Below are 27997 nucleotides of genomic sequence, written 5' to 3' on the forward strand. Positions count from 1 at the left end.
AAACACATGATCATGCCTCGCACACATGACCACGGCTCACTCACCAGAATCAGTACTTGTGCTTCGTGAGCTGCTTCCATTGCGGCTGTCCAGTGACAGACCCCTCATGTGACCTGCCAATGTCGTACCATCCACCCGTCTTTCCTTGAAGAATCTCTCCCTCTCAATGTGTTTGGCTGGGGGCGGAGGAATCAATCCCACTGGAGATGGAGCATTCGGTTCGGATGGCTCTAAACACAGTGGCCGAATGAGTGGCCGGTGGAGCCTCTCTCCTGGAACAGGCACGAGTGATCTTGGAAAACCATCCGAGTGGTCTTCAATACAAGCTTTCCCTTTACTGATTCTGGAAATTTTGAAGCATGTGGACTAGGTCAGAAACTTTAATCATATAAACAAAGCAAAACACAGAAACAGCTGATCTGTAAGAAAAAGCAATAAAGCACAAAACTTTAACCGTCCGCAAAATAACCATGCAACAAGCATAACACAGAAAGAGCTTATTTTAAGAAAAAATCAAGCATGCACGCATTACAGTGTATAAACATGGACCTGACTTGCTAAGTCCCAAAACCAAGTTGGATGACTTGCCAAACTAAAGACTAAAGTTCAATGTTTAAAGCATTAACCAATTTTTAAACCTTGCTAGAGAATGGTTCAAGTCGTCTCTACTTGCCCAAGATCACAGTCTAAAATGGATGAGATTCAAAAGAAGACTTGAAGTCTTGAACCATTCTCAAGAAAGATAAACAGAAACTAATATCCAACTACTGCTATACACAACAAATATTACTTGCATGTGTTCTAAGAGGAATGTTGCTATTCTGAACATGTCCATCTTGTCTAGGGAGGCAGAAGAATTAGTTGATTACCACTTCACTGCTTGACCACTGGAGGTATTTGGAATTTCCTTTTCCGCATCTTTGGAGTATCTTGGGTTCTTTGTGGGCTGTGGCACATCACAGACCTGAAAGTGGGCAGGGAGAAGGCCCACCTATCGCTAGAGCTTAGGTTATTTGGAAAACGCTCCCATTCACTGTTTTGTGGGGCATTCTGAAGGTAAGAGCTTGTGCAATTTTTTAGAAGGAAATCACAGTGGATCTGTTGGAAAGGAAAATTCTTTCACTTTTGGGCTGGGCCTGTGGGACATATGTAAACTGAATTTAGGGATCTACTTTAGCAGCATCATTAGCAATTGGAATTCCCTAGTGCAGGGAGCCCTCTGGTCTTTCTTTTTCTTTTTTTCTTTTTTTTTCTTTTTATTCTTTCGCTAAGGTTTTGGCTTATACTTGGTTCAAAGCGCATCATCCACTCATTGCCTCATTTTTTTAATAAATTTTCCAATTGGAAAAATAAATAAATAAAAATAAAAATAAGGTAATGAAGGCTTGAGTAAAAAGCTAAAAAGGGAAGGTACAAAAAAAGGGGTATGGACAACCCCCTTCATTCTTTTGCCCATTTTCCCTTGGTGCTTGCTATACATGAGTTTGAAAATAAGCTCATATGATATCAGTAGGTCACACCATAACTTATGGTACTTTAAGCACAAAAAGAAAAGAAGAGAGATAAAAAACCTGCAATGCATACCATGTGGAACGAACTGATATATCACTGTTATGAATATGTTCAGAAGGTCCAATGTTTATGAGTATTAGATATTATTTGTGCAATTGAATGATATGAGCATTCACATTTGAATGGTAGCGACAGAAAAACGCACCTCCGAAAAAGACGGTCCGCTTCCTCTTCTTCATCTCCTTCTTCATGCTCAAAAGAAGTAGCCGTGGATGTGGGACGAACTGAAAGAAGCGCATCATGTTTGGTGAGTACTTTCTGTAGCTGCTCGTTCAGTTCGATTGCTTGAGAAACAACTTTCTCATCCCTAGAGAAATTGGATGCACAAAAACTATGAGGACCCCAACAAGAAGATATTTAAACAAATGCAAATCCCTCCTTTCGTTCCATTATAATCAGGAATATCTTCAGCTTTCAAGTCCAGGTGACTCTCTAGTCTGCCAGTACTGTTGAATATATATATATATATATAAAAATTTGTTTTTAAAAAAAAAAAAAAAAAACATCACCACTGTAACGCTGTTACAGAGCCGATGCACAACTTGCTGCACATGAGCAGAATAATTTTAGGTGCGTTTGGTATCTTCTTGAGAGTGATTGCATGCAGACATCTGCATGGTAAATTACCATACAGTAGCTTTAAAAAAAAGTTACCATACAGTCATGCCATGTGGGACCCATGGTGACATTCTATGACATCCATTACATCCATCAGGTGCAGCCACTCATGTTGATCCCAACAATCAAAAATTAAGGCCTGTCCCAAACTCTGGTGGGCCATACCATAAGAAACCACATGAAATCAATTCTACCAAATCCAGATGTTGTGTGTGTGGCTCACCTGAGTTTTGAACCAGCATGATTTTTGGGGTGTCCCTTCATGCTAGTGGGTGCACCTAAAGAACGGGTAGGATAGCCCATATACCATGGTGGGCCCCACAAAATCTGAAAGGCTTTTATATGCTGTTTCCCTCCCCCATTGTTCCCAGTGGTTTGGCCAACTACACATATAACAGTAGGCCCCACACAGCTTGACCATATGGTAACTTGTGGTACAATAGACTGCATATGATCATTCACTTTTTTCCTTATACAAGAAATAACTAAAACGAAAATTTGACAAAAACTACAACGAAATTTTGACATGGAATGTCATATGGTGCGCCAAATTTTTTATCCCCTTGGTTGGCTGTATGAGTTTATACATATCAATGCGCTCCTAAGCCAGCAATATATACTAGGTCAGAAACATTTATTGTATCGGGAATCTGTTCCCATCTTTGGCATTTTCTTAGGTTTGTGTTCCCGTCTTTGGTGTTCTCTCTCCCTCTTTTAACTAAAATTCTCGCTATCTATGAATGCATAATCCAGGCTTGGATTAGAAAAGCCAACACCAACCCTTGAAGCCCCACAGGTAAAATATATTCCAACCAAATTGTCTACATGGTCTACTCTTCAAATCCTTGTAAAGTGAATATACTAAATAGAAAATACTGGGTAATTTTTCCTCCATAGAAAATTTTCAAGGTCCCTCAAATAATTACCATAAAAAATCAGAAAATTTTGTTGAAAAAAAAGGGAATAGGAGAATCTTTTTTATCAATAACAAAAAATTTATTAGGCGGAGCCCGCTAGGCAAGAGCAACTTGAAGGCAATACAGAAATTCATTAAGATAATGCATAAAAGAGGGGGAAAAACACTCATAAATGACGGCAAGGAAACCCAACCCAACCCAAAATACTACTATCAAGATCATAGTGTGCCGTAAAGGCCGTTATGTAAAGGTAACAGTGGCAAACATTACATGTTACAGGGTCATAAAGCCCGATATGGAGAAAAAAAATGACCCATAAAGGCCATTACAGCCCCCGTAATGGCCCATTACGCACCCCATAAAAGCCGTAATGGCCCCATAACGGTCCATTACAAGGCCGATACAAGTTCTTCGAGATTTTTTTCAATAATAAAAAAGGAACCGTAATGGCCATTACAGGAGTCATAATAGCCGTTACAACCCGTATCATAAAGGTAACGGTGGTGGCCACTATGGCCACCATTACCGTTACGGAATACCTTGATCAAGATCCAAACAAACACCATCACTCAAGACAGATTTGGAAGTGCATTAAGTCTCGAAAGCAAGGCCCCAATTAAGCAATTGCATTTTGGTCTTGGCCACCAATTAAGAGATGTGAGACGTATTGTCTTTGAATATTCTCCTTCCATTCCAAACCCCACACAGAATTGCATGTGGGAGCATCCTCTAGAGAATTTTACCTCAAGGAGAAAACGGCCAGCAATTCCTACAATGCATGAGATCTGAAACAGTACCGAAAGGACCCAGCAAATATCAAAGATGCCTTAAAAGGATCCACCAAACGAAGCTGCAGTACAATTTAGGACTAGCTAATCGACCGATTCAACATCCTTCCTTCACATAATAAAACACTTGCTCACTAAGAGCCAGTTTCTTCTTTAGAGGTTCTCTGATGTTAGGATTTTGTTTGCTGTTGTCACCCAACAAAAGGCCTCTCTACATGGGGCAGGAGGCTGACCCCCAAAACTTTTGTTTTGCTGGGGTTTTAAGGGAAGTGGATACATCTTTTTCAAGAAGTTTCTAGACGAAAACATGCCCCCAGGGGTTGGATTTCCTGTCATAAACTTTGAGCAGATCATGGGCAACATTACTACGAAGATCAAGGAGACACAGCACCAAAGAGACTCATAATCCCAAAGGTTCCACCAGAAACAAAGAAACCTAACCACTTTTCCTTCCACCATGTCATAGGAATCTTTGATAAGAATATTTTTGTTAGAAGCGTGGAAACCCTAGGAAATCTGGATGTAAGGGGAGAAGCATCTAAACATATCCTCCCTGAAGCGGATCCTTTTGTCGTTTTCAAAACTGATTCTAACCTGCTCAGAAAACATTTGACCGACCCCTGTCGAGGCATCATCCAACTTCAATATTACTTTCCAAATGAACGAACCATTGCCTCTCAGCATCATACATACCCATAGTCTAACCCTTGTCACTATATTTGGAAGCCATAATTTGCATACAAAAAGCTTCTTGCCCTTTACCAAATCTCCACAACCATTTTGCAAGTAGGGACCAATACCAAACACACAATTCCAAGCCCTCCTTCCTCTGGCTTTTGAGCATCCCCAACTCACAAGGTGGTATTTATTCCCATCACTCCAACCTTTCCAGGAGAGGTATCTTGGCGATTTTTCAACAACTTCACTCTCTGGCCAGGAGCTTAAAAAAGGAAAGGTAAATTGGGAATAAGGGAATTCTCGTCTACTTTCCATCCTTCTCTTTTTTTTCTTTTCTTTTTTTTCTTTTCTTTTTTCCTTTTTTTGGAGCAGCTCTTTCCACTCTTAAACCAGAAAGATTTTTTTAAAAGTCAAGTCTTTGCCCAATTTTCAAATCCTTTCTATAGAAAACATTATACTGAATATTTCTGATTTTCTTGTGACTCCACCCACGCTTCAGATACTTTTCACTTTTCATGATTTCTAATTTTTCCAAGGATGTTACCCATAAAGGTTTTTCAACGGTTTAAATTTATCACCATGTTGAATTCCTATTTCTTCATTGGTTCCAAGTCGTCTGATTTTTCCTAGTTTACCCTTATTTTCAGATGTTATCTGATTTTCCCACTTTTAGCATTTCTTTCTCAAAATCATTGAAAGTGAAGAAAAGTAATTATGAAAACTGAACACAGCCTCAGCTTGCTAATAATTTAAATTAATGCATGCAGGCTCAATACAAAATACTCGATAGGGATGGAAAAGGAAAGCTGCAAGCATGACAACAGAAACGGTTGCGAAGCTAACAAAGCAATACAATTGCTTTTAATTGATGAAACGCAGATGATTGATCTTATTGCCAGAGGAAGAATACAGTGGCAAGGTATCTCTGAGCAATGGCATATTATCTTTCCCTGAGATTGTGATTTGGCAGTGAATGGGAACCCTGTTACAGCTGCTTATCCATAGCATCAATAAGACTCCACTCAGAATGGGGGATTCTCTTTTAAACTGCAGTAGGTGGTTAACCAGTAGAATGGGATTTAATTAACTTCCAACAAAAAGTAATTTACTACAAATCTAATCCCAACAAGGCCATATTGCCAAACATGACAAATCATCCCCGTCCGAGTGGGATGGGACTTCTTTTAGAGGATGGAGATGGCCAACATTTTTTTTCATATTTTCTCTTCTTTTCTGTTATTTCTTTTCTAAAGAAAACAGATGTTAATATATATTGAAAACCAGGAAAGATATAAAAGAAAAACAATAAGAGCCTCAAAGTATCGACAGTGGAGAGCCAATATGAGTGACCCCTTTGTCACTCCTTGGCAACGCTAAAATGAACCTTCTAGAAAATAAGAACCTTAGGATGTACAAAATATATCTGGAGGGAGCAACTGTAAGCAATTTCCACAGGATTTTCACCTCAAAGAGAGTAAAGCCAGATTACTTGATCGTTGTGCCTCAACTGTACCCAATGGGGTTTGGGCAAGCAGCCATCACCGTGGGTTTGCTCCCTACAGGCGTGGGTTCGTGATGCAGGACATGATATTCAAGTATGATGTGCAAGATTTTCAAGCTTTAGATCACACTAGTTAAGAAACAATTACACAAAATTCCACATCCCAGACAAAAGTTCAAACACTCAATCAAGGGGAATCTTATGCGGATCCAGGCCTACACATGCTAGGGCCGGATCAATCAAAATTATAAACCAAACAAGAATCAAAGGAGAGTAAATTCATCCACACATGCACAGAAATAAATCCCTCAATCCACGAGATTCAGAAATTTCAATTCGGGGAACCCTAAGGTTGAAGAAAGGGTATAAAATTGAGGATTTGAGTAATTTAGAGTTAGGTTTAAGAATTTTGGGTGAAAGAGGAAAGACAAACCAAAGAAGTACCGCACGTGTGAACAACAGCAATGGCCCAGACACACGTGCGTGTAATCTCGGCCGCACGTGTGTGGGGCCCACTATTCAGAAAAAGGTCACCTTGGCCCTGGTCAGCCAAAGATGGACTCCAAAACCTCCAAATCAACTCGATCTGATGCACGGTTTGTGCATGGTGCTCCGCCAAAGTTTCAGCCCTCCTGCAGGGCCAGATTCTGGAAATTTGCTATAGAGAGAATAACGGCTGCAATAGAGGATGGATTTGAAGCGTAGATGATTGTAGGAGAAAAGCAATATGGATGAAAGAAGGTGGGGGCGAATCAGAATAGGTGTGGTTTCGCACCACGATAGTCAGCCTTTCGAAGAATGGAGGGTTTCCCATCCAATTGAATCTCCAAAACTCAGGAATTTAGAGGAGCAGAAAAACGCAGAAATTTTATTAATCTTCAATGCATTAAAAAGACTACAAGGGGTGCCTATATATAATAAAACCCTATACCCCAAAACTCGAGTCATATGCGCAACCTATTACTTGAAAACAAAGTAATCAAAAATAACAACTAATCAAAGCAATCTAAACTGTCTATGATACTCCTAATAACAATAATAAACAAAACCCAAAGTACTAGATTAATTAAAATAGTGGGCCACGATCATGAGAACCCATGATGGGATTCACATGACTATCGGGTCCACTCCAACGAACCAAAATGCAGCACTCTAACTAGGAGGCCCTCCCTAGACGTCGTCATCGATCCAGATTGATGGTGGGGCCTTCCTCCTTGCGTACTTGCATAGGATGGGCGTGCGAGTGCGCATGATATCCTCATCAATTCGACTCCCCTCCTCGGCATTACCCGATGCACGTGGTTGTGGGTGATTGTGTGCATCAGCAAGGAATAGTCTCGCCTCAAAAATGGGGCGGGGGCACACTGTGTTGTCAAAAAAATATATACATATTTGTTCTCCATCCTGTCTATCATTGTCCCTCAACAATTGCTAGAAAACTCCCTCCTTGGAAGCATCCCTAAATTTGGACCTCATCAACACGCACTCCACCAAGGTTGACATCAAACTCTTTTGATACCAAGGCACCAATACCAACTTATCCTCAAAAACCCTCCTATTCCTCCCTTTTCAAAAGTCAAAATATGGATTATGTGTCGTTTCTTTTCTTTTTCTTTTTCTTTTTTTGGATTTGTTCATGGTAGTGCACTTTTTTATTACAAACTTCTTGTTAACAATCCAAACAAGAAGAAACAATGCAAACTGGTGAAAGATCCTCATTTGAAAAGAAAGGAAAATATAACACCTTACCGAGAAGTCATCACAAGATGCATTACTCGTTGCTTTTGAAATGAACATTGCTCCACAAGATCAAGCGTGAACTCGTCTGTCGCTCCCTGCACATGTTCAATATACATTCAATAAGGGAAGAGATAGCAATACATAGAGAGCCACTTTCAAATATAAAACCTTACAAAAGAATCAAAACAAAATTTGTTTTCTCAAAAGGTCAAACCATTTTTTTTTAAAACACGATGAATCGGCTCAGGAATCATCTGAGTCAACCAGGATCAGCACAAAAACCAAGCTGATTTCTTACACATTTGGCTCATGACAGGATTTGATCAATTTAAAATGAAATTGCCCAAGCTTTGCATGAGTCAGTCAAATTCTGTATCACACAAAATGAGGATGGGATTCGAACCCACAACCATTTCTGATATGAACAAAAAAAAAGAGGACATGACTAACCAGTAACCACTAGTATGAGACACATAATTTGATACAGTTTACATTTATTATGTAAATAACTACTTCTTTATGGACAAATGATCCACTGCCATGTCTCATTCACCATCCACATGGCACGCATAAATGTCAATCCATACTGTAAAAATCATTGGGCCCACCCAGGATGGAGCATAACCTAAAAAACAAAATTGATTGCATGATCCCAACTATGCATTTGATGATATCAATTGGACAGTGAAATAAATAGTCCAAAATCAATGGGTGAAATCAGATTGTTAAGATTACCCAATCAGTGTTCGAAATATCGGTATCACGCCCTTGGTATACAGATACGTATCAGTTATCGCGCAGGATAGATCATTTGTATCGGGTAATTTATCGCACTTTTTGAGAAACATGGGGAAACATTGGGGAAAAGGTTGAATTTTTCAATGAAAAAAAAGACCTTAATACACTTTTAAATCATAACATCTCAAAAAAGAAGTGCTTGCATAAGGTCCTAAGCTATGCGTTGTCAAACTGAACAAATGCAACTATATTCAAATTGAATGCATAACATTTAGAGTGTATGTGATGATCATTTCATCAAACATTCATAAATACTTCGAAATTAGTCTCAATTGACAGGTAGTTGAAAGGAAATTTTGAAAGAAAAAAATAATATTTTAATAAATTTGTTTATTAATTTTTAATTGAAATTTTTTTTTTCCAAAAATTGACAAGGACTTGACAAATCAGTAGATCATCCCTCATACATGCTTGATTTCATATTTTGAGTGCAACATTGCAAGCGATTTGAGAGAAATTGGGGAAATTTCAAATTTTCTCGAAATCGGACCAACTACACTCAAATTTCTAAATTAGAGTGTATGTGATGATCATTTCATCAAATACTCCTAAGTACTTCAAAATTAGTCCCAATTGACAGCTGGTTGAAGGAAAATTTCGAAAAAAGACACAGAACATGAAGAACCAATGGATATCAAAATCAAAGCTCCAACTTCATGATTTTTAATGCAAAACATGAAGAACCGATGGATTTTTAACCATTTGACACTGATTTAACATAATTTCAACAAGAAAAAGAGATCGGAAATTGAAAATGCTCACCAGATCAAACATGTGGTATATATCGGCACTACCTGTGCGTTTTCTATCGCACAGGTGGGATACAAGATATATCGTGGGATATATAGGCCGATATTGTCGATATTTAAAACATTGTACCCAATCATTGCGAGTTTGGATCTATGCTCCTCCATGGTGGGGCCCACAATTTAGGATGACCTTAGATGAAATGAATATTCTGAGATGCGTGCAAGACAACGGTAGAATTAGAAATTGAAAGCATTCCAGGGAACTTAGTAGTGACGATAGGTGATAAGTTGATGAAAAGTACACTTATATGGTTTAGCTATGTGCAAAGAGACAGAGAATTGCACCGGTTGGAAGGTGTGAGTTGTTTCAAGTGGAAAGCTCTGAAAGGACGTGATGGGGACATCACACGCACGCACGCCGCCCCATGCGCATGTACACACGAAGGAGGGCCCCACCGTCGATCTGGATCGATGACAATGTCCAGGGAGGGCCCCCATGCTAGAAGACGGAGTTTTTGTTCAAAAAAATAGTCTCGATAATCAAGAAAAGCCTATTATGGGATCTCATGATCATGGCCCGCTAGTCGGATTGATTTCATATTTTAGGTTTTGCTTATTGTTATTATTTAGAACATCGTGAACGCTTTAGATTTCTTTGTTTGGTTTTTATTTTAGTTTACTTCATCGCCAAGTAATAGGTTGCGCACATGGTGCGAGTTTTGGGGTATAGGATTTTCCTATAAATAGGCACCCCTTGTTCTTTTCATTCATTGAAGATTAATAAAAATTTTGCATTTTTCTACTCTCTGAGTTGTGAAGCCTAATTGGGTGCGAAGCCCTCCCTTCATCGAAGGATTAACTACCGTAGTGCGAAGCTACATCTATCTCAATTCGCCCCCAACCATTGCCATCTCTACTACCCATCTTCTACCATCCATTCTTCTCATCTCACCCCATCATTTACACTTCGAATCAATCATCAATTGCAGCAATTCTCCTTCCACATCAGAATTTCAGAATCTGGCCCTACAAGAGGGCTGAAACTTCGACGGAGCACCACGCACAAACCGTACATCGAATCAAGCTGAGATTTGAAGGTTTTGGAGTCCATCCCTAGCCAACCAGGGCCAAGGTGGCCTTTTTCTGAATAGTGGGCCCCACACACATGCGGCCGTGATCACACGCACGTGCGTCTGGGCCATTGTTGTTGTCCACGCGTGCGATACTTCTCTGGTTCGTCTCTCTCCTCTCTTTCACTCTGTTTTCATCCAAAATCCCTAAACCTAACCCTAAATTACTCAAATCCCCAATTTTATGCCCCTTTTCTTACCCTAGGGTTCCTTAATTTGAAATTGGTGAATCACTTGGATTAGGAACTGATTACTATGCATGTGTGGATGATTATTTCTTATCTTTGAGCATCGTTTGGTTCATAATTTTTATTGATCCAGCCCTATCATGTGTAGGCCTGGACCCGCGTAGATTCCCCTTAATTGAATGTTTGGACTTTCATGTGGGACGTGGAATTTGTGTGATTGTTTTTGAATTGGTAGGATCTAAGCCTGAAATCTTGCATATCATATTTAATTTTCCATGTCCTGCATCAGGACGGGGAAGCCCAAAAGGGCATGTGCAGAGGTAGTAATAAAAGGACCTATGGTTCAACTGAGGATATGATCCTTAATAGAGTGGAATGACAAAACAGGATTAGTGTAGCCAACCACAGTTAGTTGGGGTAAGGCTTAGATGATGATGATGATGATTGCCATAAACATATGGCACATGTATGACGAATATAATACTGTAACTTCAAAATGGCATCATCGCCACAGTCCAATACCAGCAGTTAAAATTCAATAGAAGTGTTGTTAAGGTCGGTCAATCAGTGTGATTTTCATGTATGCCCTATTCATAAATGCATGCCCTATTCACAAATGTATGCCCCATTCACAATATGGCCCACAGTTTGGGCAGTTAAAATGATGTGCATAAATGCAATGTGCACAATAGATGAATCACTAACATTCTAAAAATGGTGGTGAATGTTCTTGTTAGAAAAATATAGCTCATACATAAAAAGCATCGTGCAACTCACATATCTAATTTGTAGATGATACGCTAATCACAAGGTATTCAATAACGGTGACGGTGGCTTGTAACAGCCAGCCTTATGGCCATTATGTTACAAGACAACACATTAGCCTTGTAATGGTCGAATGTTTTTTAAGAAAAAATGGGAGGATCCCAAACATGTATTCTTTTCTGGCTTTGAACTTGTATATAATGGTGTAGCAGGCCATTTTTTGACTCGTTGATCGGATGAGCACAGTATAGGTACTTGGTTAAACAATTGCATATGTTGAATTCCACGAAGTTAAATATAACTTCCTTCTTTTTTCACAAATTACAGACTTTATTTATTAAAATATATATATAATAATAATAATAAGCATTATCAAAACTCCTGAATCCTGTCGCTAAGGCAGATATCTCCACCAAATTCAATTCCATTGCTATATGATGCTTCTCATCTTGTAAAAGCAAAGTACATACACTATTAAGTGGAAGTAAATAGGAGAATCAAGAATTTGAGCTTGAATGGACTCAAAACTCGGAATTAAGGCCTACCAACAACTCGAATATATTTTTCTTCTCAACACTTATTTTATATACCTCTGCATTTATAGAACAAACTAACTAAAGATCATCCAGTAAAGATAATTCCAGCTATAAACCATGCATCTATGGCATAATAATCAAACATTAATCTTTAGGCCTGCCTCAAATTACACTACTAATAAATATTATAAATTTGAGCCATATTATTCTGATCAACATTCAATTCAAAAGTGATCAACCAAATCTCACGTGCAGTGGACAACAGAACAAGCCTTGAACTAACCTTTGGTTCCATAGAATTCAGGAGCCAAGACATAACAAATTGTTTGATTTTCACTTTCCATAAGAGGAATCATAGGAGGTTCTGATAAACTACAATCTATATCTCACAACTTTTATTTTCCTCCAACAAATATCTCGACAGCTTTTGACCATTGAAGATAATTGTTGGATTGAAGTTTATGAATTGTAATCTGCAACCAAGGATTCGTAGAATGAACAATCAACCTCTCCATCTCAGAGGTGATGGGATCAATTGTCTCAAATATTGATGATGAAACTATATTTAACTCTAAACAATTAAAAGATTAGTAAATATCAAGACTTCACATCAATCAATACCAAAAAACTGGTACAACCAACTATTGCTTTTGGCCATCTCCAAGAAAAGACCCAACAAATTCAAAAAAAAAAAAAAGCACCAATCCTCATAGTCCCAAATCAACCACCAAAGAGAAGAAGGTGATCTTACGACTAAATTCAGCAAATTTCAATAAATTTTAATAATCTTAAAATAGAAAACAAATCTCAAATACAGACTCGATTGCTGGCCACAAAAGAATCACTATAAATCAGGATGAAAAGAACCCAATAAACTGTCCAAACGAAAATATCCAGCAAACCCCAACCACCACAAAACGACTTCTAAAAAACTGAAAGAAAAATGCCCCAAAAACCTAATCAAAACTGAATCACCAACAACCCTTCAAAGAAAATCAGAAGCTGCCAAAAGATCCTTCGTTAATCACATTCGATTGTTGATTAGGCTGCGATCACTCTCAAACCGAGAGAAAAATCTGATAAGAAGAGAAAATTGAGAGAAAAAAAAATGAAAAGAAAAGAAAAGAGAAAGGGAGGGAGCTTAAGAGAGGAAGAGGAGAAAACCCGTAGGAGCTTCTTTTTTTTTTTTTGGCTCTGATACCAAAGAGGGAAAAAACCTTGTGAGAGAGAAAACACTCTAACTAGAGCTAAGGGTCCAGCCCCCTTCTGTTTATAATAAGTGATGCCCCAAATTTACATAAAATACCCTTGGAACAAAGGGCAAAGGAGGAAAAAATAAAAGAAAGAAAATTAATAAGATAAATAAGAAGAAAATACAGGACAGTCTATGGTCCAAAGAGAGAAGGCCCACGGTCGAGTCTAGAGGGAATGCCCATGGTCTAAAAATATGTGTTTACATACTAAACTTGCAGTCTCCTTTGTTATCACATATAATTTATTTTTAATGATATCGAGTCCAAAAACAAGTTGAATATGACCACCAAAACCATTTCAAATAGAACCAATATAATAGCATAAATATTTACTTGAATTCATATTAAGAAAGCAACTAATTCACTTTCTTCAATTTGAAAATTTTAGTATCAATTCATTTGAGTGAGCAAAGTGAGAATGTAGAGTATCTAACTCCATACCTCAGGATGTTGAGGGTCCATAGCATCAAGAACTTCTCTTAAAACCTCCATGGCACAAGCGGCCTTACGAATGATACTGCAAAGGAAGAGACGCAGTCTAAGAAATGGACATAGTAATAACCATAGGCCATAGCATCAATATATTTTCACATTATGATTTCCATAAAGCATTACATGCTCAGTCTATTAAGTGCAAAGAACGGCCCTTGCCACATGCAATGCATTCCAACCCTATCAGGGTTACCATAAGGCAATATTCAGACAAATTGTCATTTTTTTACGAATAACTAAATTCATTAAAAGAAAAAAAAAAAAAAATACATACAAAACAAAGAGGCACAACATTGGCAACAATAAGTAATGCAGGATGGTTTTCTAACCTAGGATGATAGATGAAATCAGATTTTCAATTTAAAACATGAGCAACAAAAATATGAAATTTCAGCAACCTTATCATAAACCAAACAATTAATCAAATAAGCAATTACATGTAATCCTAAGCCACCACATGCTTGTACGAAGGAACTAGTAAGATGTCATTTTGAAATAAGCAGAATGGAATTAAGAAATTCCGTTCAAAACATGAGGGTGGAATTATTTTAAAGGGAATCACCCAAGTCCTAAAGGGATTCTAAATGATTATAGGTTTAGGGAAATTAGGGTTAGGGTTAGGATATGGAAATTGGGGAAATCTGAAATTCGGGTTTAATTGAAAGGGGAATCTAGGGTTTTAGGTTAGGGTTTGGTTGAAGAAAAAAGATAAGGATGCAAGAAAATGACTGAAGTGAGGTCCACAAAACAGTTCGTACGGACTATCCCTATAGTCGTACGAGCGTACGGATTCACATGTATGGATGGACTTTTTGTTCAGGTATAGGTTAAGATGGTTTGGGTTTAAGAAGAAAAGGAAAAAAGATAAAGGAGAAGAAGATTTGAGAGGAAAGGAGAAGAGATGAGAGAAAATACCTTTTAAGCTTGAGAAGAGAGAATAAGTGAATGAACAAGGCTTCACACCAAGGTAGTTTTCATTCGGATTCACACTAAATGGGGTTTTACACTACATTCTCAATAAACACAAGAGAAAGAAAATAGAACTTCAAGCTTTTTCATTAACATCACATTTTTTTTTTAGGCTAGGGTTGGACGTCCAAGCCTTTATAGTCTAAAAGTTGGTCTTTTACAAAAAAAAAAAAACCATTAATGAAAAATATGTTTGTTTTTAACCCCCTACTCTGTAAATTACAAATACCCCCCTGTAAAAGTATAAAACCAATAAAACATGTAAATAAAATCTCAAAAAGTAAACTCAGTGCTCAAAACAAAAATTACTATAATGCTAAGAAACTAAGGGGTCGTTTGGATGCCTATAAAATCTTTAAGTTGTAATTGGATTACAAGCAATCAAATTACAGGTGTAAAGTGTTTACAGCCTGTCCTGTTAGGCTTTAAGTTGTAATCTATTTACAAGTAAATAGTTGGTTGTGTTTGGATAACCTGTAAAACCTTTACAACCTATAATTGGGTATTCATGCACGAAAAAGTCAAGAGTGGTAAATCCTTTAAAAATCATCAAATAACATATAAAGTTTTCATTTAAGATGTATTATTAGGATAAGCCCAACTCAATAATGCCTATGGCCGATTCTTACACTAAATCAATCATTTGGTGGGCCAGCCAACTAATTCAAATTCCATAAAATGTTGAAAAATTATTGAATATAAACCATTAATTATAAATCAACATCAAATAAATAGCAACTAATATGTTTAAACATGTCTTCAGTAATCTAAATATAAAACAAGGTTACACCACGTTGAAAGTGGGTCCACAGGTGTTTTTGTATGGCATCTAACCTATGCACAATGTTGTCTCACGTTGAAAGTTGGATGCCCAAAATCAGGCTAATAAAACCTTGATGAGTGGACCGCCATGTGAATTTGGAATCTTTGATTGGTTGCCCATTGCTTTATGTGCCTAGGCCCACCATACTGAGTCATCCAACCTGTTCATCATGAAGCCCCACTATGATGTTGGGATTTTGCACCATAACCCATCCATTCAGTTCAAGCCAAATGGATGGTCAGGAGTGTCGCATATACTTTAGAAATGGCATCCTACTATAGCATGCCCTCATTGCCAAAAGAAACAGATGGACCACACCATAAGAAACAGTGGCGATTGACCATTAAAAACTTCTTATGGGCCACAAAAGTTTTGGATCAAGCTTATGCTTTTTTTTAATCTTCATCCAGGTCTGTGTGACCCTATCAATGGGTTAAATGCAAAATAAACATTATGGTGGGTATTAAGGTGGGTCCAAAGAAGTTTTTAATGGTGGGCATCCAATCACCACTCTTTCCTATGGTGTGGTCCACCTGAGATTTTTCTCTGCTTCATTTTTTGGTCTCATGGCTAAAATGATCTTGCAAACGGATGGATGGTGCGGATATACGATACATACATCAATGTGGGCCCCCATTCAGGGCCGCACCTAATCCACCCACTTCTTTCCAACCACTGAAATAGATATATATGTTTAAGGGTTTCTAGCCCTGGAAACTAAGAAAGGGGAATTTTTAAGAAGGTTTCTTACCCTGGATGAGGGAAGGAGGGAGGGAGAGAGGGAGAGAGAGAGGTATGTTCTTCTTTTCTTCTTCTTCTTCTTCTTCTTCTTCTTCATTTTTTTTCTTTTTTTTTAAATTCTTATTCGTTTTGGCACCTTGCATTAACTAGGCATTGGAAGAAGGAGAGGGTGGGAATGCCGAAGCTGCAACTGTCCTCGCATCGGAAATTTTCAAAAATTATAACCATTGCCTGAAATCCCTTTACATGTAATCTGAAACATGCCCTTTCACCATGTTTCATATTACAGCAAAAAGATGTAATCTGATTACAGCCTGCAATCTGTTTACATGCAAATGCACCCATACAAACGCCCCGTGTAATCTGATTACCTGTAATCGGATTACAACTTATGGACTTTAAGGCATCTAAACAACCTGTAAGATTATCCGATGAACTCTAAAGACGTCCATGATCACGGTGGGCCACGATCAAGTCACATCCAACAGTCCGATTGTGAAGTCCTCGCAATCCAAAGGTCCGAAAACATCCTCCACGCAACCCACATGCTATGTGAGGTCTTCGGCTCCTCTTCGGGACTCAAATGGGTACTCGCCAAGCCACAGGGACAGTGGAGCTCAGACTCTCCTCTGATATGTGTGTAATGGCGTCCGTAATGTGATGCCCCCATCATCAAGTCACTACAACCTTAGTTATCAAAGAAGGAAAAACTATTTGGATTTCTTCCTAAATGTCTAAAAGAAAATTCTTAAGAAGCAACACAACGGATCTTGTAATACAAAAAGATAAGCTCGCAACTCCATCTTGGTTGAGGAGGCTCACTTGATGACCTTAGTGGAGACCCCTTCAAGGATGATTTGAAAAGGTAGAGGCCAAACGCATAAAGCTCTAGCTACGGGCCTATGGCCTTGTTCAAGTCTTTCAAACCTGACGAACAGAAAAGACAGGGACTAAATTCACCTTGCCAAACCCCCGCCATCCAGTGCGACTCAAAGTACCCATGGAGCTGCCATTTATAAGCTTCCAAACCCCCGCCACTGCCAATAGTAGTGTCCACCAGTGATCAATTCCCTTTATCATAATATCATAGTCCATCACAGCCTTCCAATCCCTCCACAAATAGGATTGCACACACCACAGAATTCTTCTATGATCATGGCCCTTCAAAAAATTAAATCATGGCACTATCCTTAATTCAGGAGATTTTGTTGGTGGGTATCATCGTTGGTCTTGGTGTGTGTATCTTTTCATTTAATGGTTCTTCAAGCCACCATATCATTTTATGTCTACGGCTTCATAATAAAGTGAAATTAGATGTGACAGAGGTGCCTAATATCTCTATACCCCTTTCTCTCCCAATACTCCTCTCCCTTTTCATTTTTTCTTTCTTACAACATTTTGCAAATGGTGCACCTCACGATAGCAAACACAAGCATTTTCTATGACACCTTGCCCTCCTCCATAAAGGGCCTCCTCCCGAACCACTGACCACTTCACTAAGCTTTTTCAGTTAAACCCCCATTGGACGTCAAAGCATTCTTCATTATACAGATATGCTGCATGATCCACCCCTCCAAGAATATGATGGAAAGGAACCATCATAGTCTTGCTAACTCTACATATGTCCAAATGCCAAAAGATTGCGGTAAGGCATTTTCTGATGGTATGCATCCATTAAATGAAATCCTCTATATAAAAGATCTAGGTGTCTTCTACATTCAAATAACAAATTTAAGAATTTGTGGGGGTAAAATGAGATTCTACACCATGGTTCCAGTTCCTTGACCTAAGAAGCGGAAAAAAAAATAAAAAAAATCAGAACTTCAAATAGAAGTATTAATATCTATGGGTGAGATGTTGATATGATTCCATATTCTCACATTGAGAATGTGGTCTAAAGCCAAAAACAAAAAACTGATGTCACCAACCAAAAGTTTTCCACGTGCAGTTAAGAAGTTTCTAGCAACAAGCTTCTTAAGCCATGGCCATCTAATGCACATGTTATAGGAGTTTCCAGGTAAAATAATAGATTTGTACAAAGTAAATGGAGAGAGAGAATCATGTGGACAAGACTTCAATGCAATTTGTCTTTCAGTTTGCTTCCTTGACCATAGAGTATAATCAAATCAGGAAGACAATATACAATAGAGATTCCTCAACAATGCTGGCCCAGAAAGGGAGAAAAAGAAAAGCATTGAGATGCACAAGGCATGACAAAAGCCTCGGAGGAGAATATAGGTATCAACATGAGAAAATGACACAGCAATCATATAATACCTAGAGTCTGGCACAGTTTGAGAAGGTGATTGCTGAGCAGTCCCTTCACGTTTTGGAGATACCGGTTTCCCAACAGGCAAGTTATTTGTATCAGTTTTTGGTGCAGGAACATCTGGTGGAGGAACACGAGGATGTGGTGGGAACTGAACCTGCGCGCACTGGAGAGAGGTAAATCATTAATTCAATGCTCATAATAAACCAGTCAGTGAGGATAAAAAGATGGAACTGTATTAAAGAGCTCACAGTCAATTAGAACTTTCAGTTCTTTAAAATAAAGGCACAATGGATGTAATAACCAATTAACCACTATGCTATTTATATGGCCTAAAAAGGACTGTGCAAACAGAATGTCAATTAGGATGCATATAATTCTATTTAACCCCAGGAAAGTAACAGAGAACAGAAAATCGTAGTCTAATATGACATCAAGAAAATTGGAGTCTAATGTGACAGCAAGAAATTCGAGGCCAGAAGCATCAAGTGATGACAACTTGTCCGGGATACAGATGTCATGTCAATAAATGAAGTCATTAGTAGATGTGCACTGGAATTTGGCTTAGAATTCAATGAGAATGAAAAAAAAAAGTCTTATTTTTTGTCATTGGTTTCGATGCCAGAAATCCTCATTTACAACCAAGAAGAAGAGATTCAGCAACAAGGATCTCTTGTTTCCCACAAGTTAGTGCCCTTAATCTCTCTCCATAATGGCCTTTGGATAATTTTAACTGAAAAAGAGGAGGAGAATAAGAAGAAGAAGAAGACTCATGGAGCCACTTCCTGGGGGAAAGCAACTAGCAGTAGGTAAGCCACCGAAAAAGTTACACACGACTATAGTTGCACAGATGGAATAATGAGTGACGTTTCTTTTCATGAATAGATGCAACAATCATCTGAGTTGTAGAATGCTGTTTAAATAAATAATCATCTTTGTAGAATTCAATCTTCAGACCCTATGAGCAAACCACATGCTTCTTCCCAAAGTAATTTGATGTCGATCCAAAAAATATGGAAGTAGAAGCTCAACAATAGAAAGACACTCAACTGCATCAGAAATGAGGATTTCTTCTGGATCAAACATCACAAGTGAACATCAAAAATGTAATCAATTGAAAAAATGGAAGAGTGCTCCAGTGCACCATTACTATCCAGGTGCATTTCCATGATCCTCAAAATATAGGCGCTCCTGAGTGCAACAACTTTGAAGCAAAAGCTCACGCCATTAGAGGAACCATCAGATGATGAATTTGCTCTCTCAGTGACACTGTACTGAAGAAATTCTTAGTGAGAAAATCCACGAGAGAGTTTGAGCCACTAGCTGCTATAAGTAATGATCAATTGACAATTGTAGGTTTCTGTCAATTCCATCTAGGTGCATTTCCATGAGCTTCCAAATATAGGCACTCCTGTGTGCAACAACTTCGAAGCTAAAGCTCACACCGTTAGATGAGGGACCATCAGATGATGAATTTTCTGTCTCAGCGACGCTGTACTGAAGAAATTCCTAGTGAGAAAATCCAGGAGAGAGTTTGAGCCACCAGCTGCTATAAGTAATGATCTATTGACAAACGTAGATTTCTGTCAATTCTGTCCCTCCAATTTCAATCCATTGATTGGTATAATGACCTACTGGGAAACATTGATTAGCTAGGACCCTTCCAATCATATGTTTCAGAAGAATACTGCTGATTAACCGATTATTTCCTAGGATGGAATTCCCTCATATAAGGCTTCATAAACATGCTAATGATGATCACACATTCTACTCCATTTCAGAAGGACATAAATAATCCATTGAATATTTTCCATGATGGCAACAAGAGTCAAGAATGAAGTGCGCGTGACTCTCATATGAATCGACCATTCAAACTCAGTTTCCATCAGGAGCTGTAAAACATAGACAAGTAATGCAGGGGCATTTTCACACTGGGCTCAAGTGAGGTCGCCTGTGAGATGTAGAGGCACACTCCGGGTAGGTGACCCATGCGATTTGGGGCCCACGGGAGAGGTCTCGTGTTCGAGACTCTTTACCAGGGGTGATTAATGTGCATTTCACACCGGGCTCGAGTGGGGTAGCCCGTGAGATGCGGGGACACACTCGGGGTGGGCGGCCCATGTGATTTGGGGCTCACGAAGGGGGTTCGGCCAAGGTCCTAACCCATGAGATGTGGAGCCTAGGCTATGAGATAAAGGGTTTAATTTGTCATATTCTAACAATTCGAGCTTTTAGAACAAGTGGTTAATTGTCCTGCATCAAATTGGTATCAAAGCGGGAGGTTTCGTGTTCGAGACTCCTCACCGGGGGTGATTATTGTAGGGGCATTTTCACACTGGGCTCGAGTGGGGTCACCTGTGGGATGCAAGGGCACGGTCGGGGTGGGTGACCCATACGATTTGAGGCCCACGGGGGAGGTCTCGTGTTCGAGACTCCTTACTAGGGGTGATTAATACGTATTTCACACCGGGCTCGAGTGGGGTAGCCCGTGAGATGCGGGGACACACTCAGGGTAAGCGGCCCATGTGATTTGGGGCCCACGAAGGGAGTTCGGCCGAGGTCCTAACCCATGAGATGTAGGGCCTGGGCTATGAGATAAAGGGATTAATTCGCCATACTCTAACAGTTCGAGCTTTTAAAGCAAGTGGTTAATTGTCCTGCATCAACAAGCTAACATGCACAATACCCCATTGTTCTACTAAACAATGTGTTCTGCACTTTCAAAACGAAAATAAGGTTACCCTAAGTCTTGAGAACTTAAAATCATTTCAAACGTGTGAAATGAGGACTTCACCCGGGCTGATAACAAGACAAATTTGAAGAGGTCCAGCCTGACCAATTCAAAATCCAAGCCGAAACCAACCCAGGCTCAGCCCATTTACACAATGAGATCTTTACGAGTAACAAATGTTGGATGGCTGGACTTACCACCAAGTCATAATATGCAGCATAATATTGAGGAAACTTTCCAGAAGCCCCACCAAGGGATGTCTGTGTGGCATCTAGAAGGAGAAAAATCCTCTCTCGTACTGGCAGATCCAACTGCAACAAAGAAGATAAACTTTTGAAATGGTAGAAAAGAACAAAAAATGGAAATAGAAGCTTCCCATGGACAGTTGTCAATTGTTAATCTGTGACAAATAAGATTGACCTTTTTCTTCACTATCTTCACTAGTATAGGGAGAAGTCCAATCTCGATCACCTGCCTGTGAATATGTTCCCCACAATTATTCATCAGCATCTCTAACAACTGCAACAACAAGTAACAATTAAATGGTTAAGCTACCTGTGGATCAAATCAGAACGAATGTGTCCAGGAAATTACATTAATCGTGAACACAAAATTGGTTGACAGAGTTTATCACTCAATATACATATCAAAAGAAAAGCATAAGAGAGGGTCTCCAGGACACACATGAAAGGTCATTTTCTTTGACAAGTTCATCATTTAATTCAATCACGCCAAACCATGAGTACTTCACAATATAAGAAACAGAAATTTGAATGAATAAAATAACTTCCAAAATCCAAGGTGAAGATTATCAGTTGAATTAAGCAAGAGAACTCATCAAAAGTTTCTATGCACATAAAAAGTGTTGAATTTTAATGCTTTTCTTTGTATGCTCTTTATTCCCAAAAGTAATGACAGTAAATTATTTCGTGTTCATTACGGGCCACGCAATCTTCTGGAAAAGCAAGAAACAGTTGCTTCCAAAATCAATACCAAGACCATGTACTTGCAAAGGCCAGTAAGAACCATACGAATTGACAAGGTTGAAATGCATTTTCTGGCAGTGCAATTTAGACAAAAGGACAAAAGACAGAGAAGCTTATTGTATTATGCTACAGGAATATCAGCTGGTTAGATTATCACACCCGGTGTCAATAATGAAGATGCATACACATGCACACGCATGCACGTGCACTGCATGCGTGCGTGCACACACACATATGTGCATGCATGCACGCACGCACACATGTACATAAATGCATACATATATAGGAAAATGGTACTCTATGGGCCCCACTGTGATTGTGACGGACATCCACCCCATTAATCAGATGCACCATTCCATGGTGAGCCATGGGCCTAAAAATCAGGTCAATAATTGACTTAGGTGGGCCACACCACTGACAACAATTGAGAGTAGGTGCCCGCCAATTGAAACCTTCCTGATTGTATATAGGGCCCAATGAGATGTGGTTCAGACATCCAACCCATCCATTGTGTGTGTCTCACTTGGATATGGCGTCACACTAAATTTTAGGCCATTCCAAAACTCAAGTGGGCCCCACCAAGTGCTTTTAGATGTTTTAGGTATAGTTTCCCGTGATTTTAGATGGTGCGGCCCACTTGAGTTCCGGATATGGATGATTTTTAGCACATCCCAAGGGACCTGCCAAATGCACAGCGTGGATGGCCATCACACATCACAGTTTAAGAGCTAATTTTAATTTCCAAAAGCAAGATGAGAATGTTCACCCTAGCGGTAATGACACCTGTGTAATGGAACATTGAAGTCAAGGTTTAATCCTCTTCTTCTTCTTCTTGGAAGTAACGGTTAAGGGTTTAATCCCCGCTTTCCTCGGGAAGAAAAAAAAGGACTCTGAGGGGAATTGCTCTTTTCATAACAAGTGCAGTGGCCATTTTACCTTTATTGTTAAACAGTTGTACATAAATTTCTCATTTCATTTATTTTAAGTTCAATGAAGAAGTTGTGCTTCATCTTCCATTCAAAAGTTTATGACCACTAAACTTTCCATGTAAAGTAAGATATTGTAGACCATGAAATACATCTATAGAACCAGAGGACAAAGGGTTCGCACTCACCATAACAGCAAAAAGTTGAATGTTTGAGTTTTTATTCCCCAATCGTTTCTTTATAGCTTTAATAACATCTTTTGCTTTCCTGCTCATTGAAAAGCAAAAAACGGCAGTCAGGAAATGACATAAAAATGATGATGATGATGATGATAAACCAGACATTACCTTGATAAGATCAAGGTATGCTTCAGATAGATTAAGGAATACAGAAATGAACATTTAAGATTTCCATGTGATTGAGTAATCTTTCCCAATAAAACAAGTGACCATATTGGCAATTGCTGGAAGAGTATGAGAATGAAGAAATATTCAATCTCAATAAGGTATCATCACCACTTAACACACCTTACAGGAGTTAAATACTACTCGTCTAGGAAGTACAAATCAGTGAGATAACCAAACTGGAGCATCCACTTTACATACTAATTTCAATTTTCTCGTCTTCCAAATCAATGACCAAGTTTTTGACAATTTCCAAATTTTAAGGTCGGTGATTGAAAGTAAAGAGAATTGGTGTCAACTAAATGGTTCCATGTCAAAAAAATCAAAACCATGAGGTCCGGATTGTTTCAGATTTTAAGCTAGACTTCTTAAAGTAATAATAGCAGGAATCAACCAAGAAACTTTCCTGGATTACTAATCCTGTAAAATGAATAGCAATGATACAGATCTAGTAAGAGAAACCCACAGCCATGTGTCAAGGTGTGGAGTGCCCTGGTTCCTCCTAGATTCAAGGTTTCGCTTCAGTAGCTACAGAAAACAAATTCCTTGCACTTGATAATCTGAAGAGGGGTTGCATTTCCAACATGTGCTGCATGTCTTGGCAAAGCGAGAAAAAGTAAACCATTATTCCTTCACAATAATGTGCCTAAAGATTTTTGGAGTCACTTCCTTCACCATCTTGGGGTGAATTGGACAATAAATGGGTCCTGGGTGTTATTGAGAAGCAGTTCTCCAGCCCGTTTCAGTCAGAAGAAAATTTTTGGATGATAGTGCCCATTCGGAACCATGTGGGTTCATGGACAAAGAAAAATTGGGACCAACCCCTAATGTCCTTAAACTTTGGTACTTATTTCCTCCGGTGAAGTAGGGAAGGAGACTGCCTTAAATGGCTAGCCTTGTCTTGTGGAATCAGACTTTATGTCTCGAAACCAAGGATTTGAGGTCGTCGAATCTCCCTAAAGGTGGAGGGATAAGGTCCGGTGGGGGTAAGCCTAGTGATTAGGCTCGTAGTAACCATATGAACATTAGTAGGATGGTGAAAGAAGGTTATGAGGACTAAGAGCCAGACGGCCAGTTGCAAAACTTGTCAAAGTAACCTGCCATCCCCCAAAGCAATCAAGAGAAGAATTACTTCAACGATCTGTGATTGGAACCTTCAAAAACCTGGATAGAAATGCAGTCGCATTTGGATCTTATGAAGGGCTTCATGATGAGTACTTCTGAACAGTTGAATGAGATTGGTTGGTAACACCCTTTGCAGGAACCTCAAATATGGTGGATGCTCTAGAGGAAGGACAAGGAAGTCAGAAATTGGTGTGACATCCTCAGGAATGATAAGGGAGAGGTTATGTTGGTTGCTCTGGTCCATGTGGGGAATTAGGGCCAATTGAGGCACATGACATTCTTGGAGGACAGCTTTAAATTGTTTCCACTAAATTTACCAGGAAACTGATGGTTGAACGTGGAGATTGTATCGCCTTCCAGTTGATAACGTCCAATAAGACAAGTCCATGGAAACTTGCATCTTGTATGCAAGAAACCGAATCTTTTATTTATTCCTTGGATTGTATCCCCTTTATAATCCAAAGGGATGTAAATGAGATGCCCGATAGACTCATTTTAGAGAAACTGACAAGAGGATCACTTAGGGGCCGTTTGATAAAACTTATTTTCAGCATTGATCACTGAAATTTGATATTTTCAGTGATTTTCACTGATTCAGATTGTTTGGCAAATCCAACTTATCAAGTGCTTAAATTAATTTTCGCTGAAAATATGGGTCTTTTTTCCAGCTACCCTCCCTTCACTTAATGCTGAAGGCTGAAAGCAGTGGCGCATCAAAATTTCTTATCACTTTTGACTAAAATATCCCTAAAATTATTTCAAGATTACAATTCAGCATTTTTTAAGTTTTCAGCACTTAAATTAATTTTCACAGCTCATTTTTCAGTTTATCAAATGGCACCTTACTATTGGCTATTAAGAACCTTCGTCGTGTTTCTGCTTTTGGGTTAATAAATCCAGAACATTGGTCATGTTTCTGCAGATTTAAGGATAGTTCAGTCTCACTAGTCCAGGTGATGTATCCTGGTGACACTGGTTCATTGAGCATGCGATCTGAAGAAAAATTGCATGCAACTGCTTTTATTTTGTGATCTCGCACTGACAGACTCAAAATAGTTAAAAGCTCATAAAGCACTAACTATATACAATGACAGAGAATAATGATTCTGACTAGATTATATAATTTATAAGTGTCAACATCTAGCAACATCAAAAATATTCATGAAAAATAGAAAGTTATACACAGTGATGTACCCTTGATCACGTGCAACTAGTTCACAGATCTCTATGTTTTTGGTCCAGTCCACCTCCTTCAGTTTCTCGCTAGTGGCCAAATTCACAAGCTCGGCTGCCATCTCTCCCCAGTCCTAAGAACACCCAGACCTTGAGTGGAGACAAGAAATATATGGAACAGCTTTCAAAACAAAGATGTGTTTTTTCTTCTGCATCGTTGATAATCAAGGTGAAAGGAAAAAAAATTAAAAAAAAAAGGAAATTAATCAACACCCAGTTACAATGATGTAAAGAAATGACAAATTTAGAACACTCAACATTCAATAGCAATATAATAACTTAATAAGAGGAATGCTATTATGCTGCACACTACATAAACATGTAAGCAATTGGAACTGCCAATCTGGCTCTCCACAAGGATAGGCCATGGGCAAAACAAATTGTACTGATGGAACCACTCTGACCATCCAATTGTTGCAAGTGTTCCTCATTGAACACGGATCATTGCTCATTTTCAACTTAACTGTCCATTTCTCAGCCTGCCAATTGGATCACTACTCACAGACCAATTGCCTTGGATTGTGGACCACAGCCCCCATAGACATGGTGGCCAACAAATCACCATCTATTCTTTACTACAGTCCGCATGCCTTGTGTACAATACTGATGTTTTTGGAAGCACAATATGGTGGTCCCGAACCATAGTAGCATTCATCATATGCATGTTTTTGTGCGACTTAAAAATGCATTTATCTCATTTTATTTAATCATATTTATGTATTAGACATCAATCTTCAGTATGAATTAAAAATATAAACAACGACTTATTAAATTATGATTTCTAATTTGTAATTGATGTTATCTAAAATGAGATGCACGCTTTTTTAAGTGGCAACCAAACATGCCTTAATAATTCTTAATCACAAAACCAAATAAGATGAGAATAGGGCAGATATAAATGTGTCATACAATAGGAAAAAACGCAAAAATAAAATAAAATAAAAATAAATAAACAAATTCCACTGATTCCTGGAGAGAAGCTTACACCAACTGATAAGAATACAGTCTACCTGCAAAAAAGAAAACCGCCTTCTGAATAAACCTCTTAACGCTTGTGTTGACAACTGCCGAATGCAACAGCCAGAGATTGTACTCCTCTGTAAACAACAGGATCTCAGAATCAGAGAAAAGCAAGTATCCGACCAGAATCTCTTTAAAGAACGAGACCAAATTGAAAAAAAAAAAATCACATTCCTTTGCAAAACTCAAGCAGTAACACTCGCAAAATCAAATATTGAACAGTGCATCCTCTCAATTGGCAAGGATAAAAAAGAAATTGGCAAAAACACTAGAATGGTCAAAATCAAGGTATTGAAATTGAACAGGAAAGATAGCGATATTCATGTTCAAATGGGAGAAGTTACTGTCACAAATAAAAGATAATAACAATTGCTGATTGTTATTATAAAATTCAGTACCCGTCCGACACACGCAATCATCGCATCAAAATATGTAAATTAAGATTTCTAAAATCAGCCAACACTGCATAGAAATTTAGGGATCAGGAAGACGAAAATTTCAGAGATTCACGAGTAAAATGATCAGGCAAGAATTTGACAAAATTTACAAGAAATTTCTCGGATCGGGTAAAAATGCATCAATCCGCAACCGAAACCCTGAAAATTCAGAAGAATGAGAGAAGTAGAGGAAGATTGCGATCGACTTGGAGCTCGCTCGAGAAAGGGCTTCCTGACCTGATCGATCTTCTCTGTAAGAAGCAAAGAAGGGAGGGTCTTTTTCTTTTGCTTTTTTCTACTTTTTTTTTTCTGCTTATTCTGCCTTTCGTTTGGGCTTCTTTTCGCAGGAAAAGGGAGGTTTTCTAGGCGTGGGTGGCTTTTTTCTTTTATTTTCTATAGTAGGTATGGAATGGTTAGGAAGGAAATTGGACAGAGATGATGAGAGAGATGAAGAAGACACCGCCATTGGGGAATGAGGAAGTGAAAGGAGTAATAAAGAAGAGGAGACAGCATCAGGACAGTCTGCTTCTCAATATACTAATGCCACGCTGGACTCAGATGGCGTGTCTGCTACCTTTTAAGTCGGTTTTGGGTCGAGTATCGTTCTC

General features: G+C 38.7%; 1 protein-coding gene across 11 annotated transcripts; it reads right to left on the minus strand.

Annotated features, from left to right (window-relative positions):
• Nucleotides 1-27997, minus strand: LOC131236497 (TOM1-like protein 5). Of its 11 annotated transcripts, none has more exons than XM_058233722.1 (11): nucleotides 27627-27997; nucleotides 26943-27029; nucleotides 25894-26006; nucleotides 23359-23437; nucleotides 21679-21777; nucleotides 21456-21569; nucleotides 18536-18693; nucleotides 13675-13750; nucleotides 7824-7909; nucleotides 1718-1879; nucleotides 1-343 (listed from the first exon to the last, which is right to left on the minus strand). In XM_058233722.1, the coding sequence occupies exons 3-11, from the start codon at nucleotides 25992-25994 to the stop codon at nucleotides 37-39; spliced, it is 1182 nt and encodes a 393-aa protein (XP_058089705.1). In that variant the 5' UTR covers nucleotides 25995-26006; nucleotides 26943-27029; nucleotides 27627-27997; the 3' UTR covers nucleotides 1-36. The 11 variants fall into 11 exon arrangements, with proteins under 11 accessions (XP_058089705.1, XP_058089704.1, XP_058089702.1 ...); XM_058233721.1 differs by having other exon boundaries at nucleotides 25894-26022; XM_058233719.1 differs by having other exon boundaries at nucleotides 25894-26081; nucleotides 26943-27027; nucleotides 27627-27996.

The sequence above is a fragment of the Magnolia sinica genome, chromosome 2 (genome assembly GCF_029962835.1).
Source record: "Magnolia sinica isolate HGM2019 chromosome 2, MsV1, whole genome shotgun sequence".
Taxonomy (NCBI): domain Eukaryota; kingdom Viridiplantae; phylum Streptophyta; class Magnoliopsida; order Magnoliales; family Magnoliaceae; genus Magnolia; species Magnolia sinica.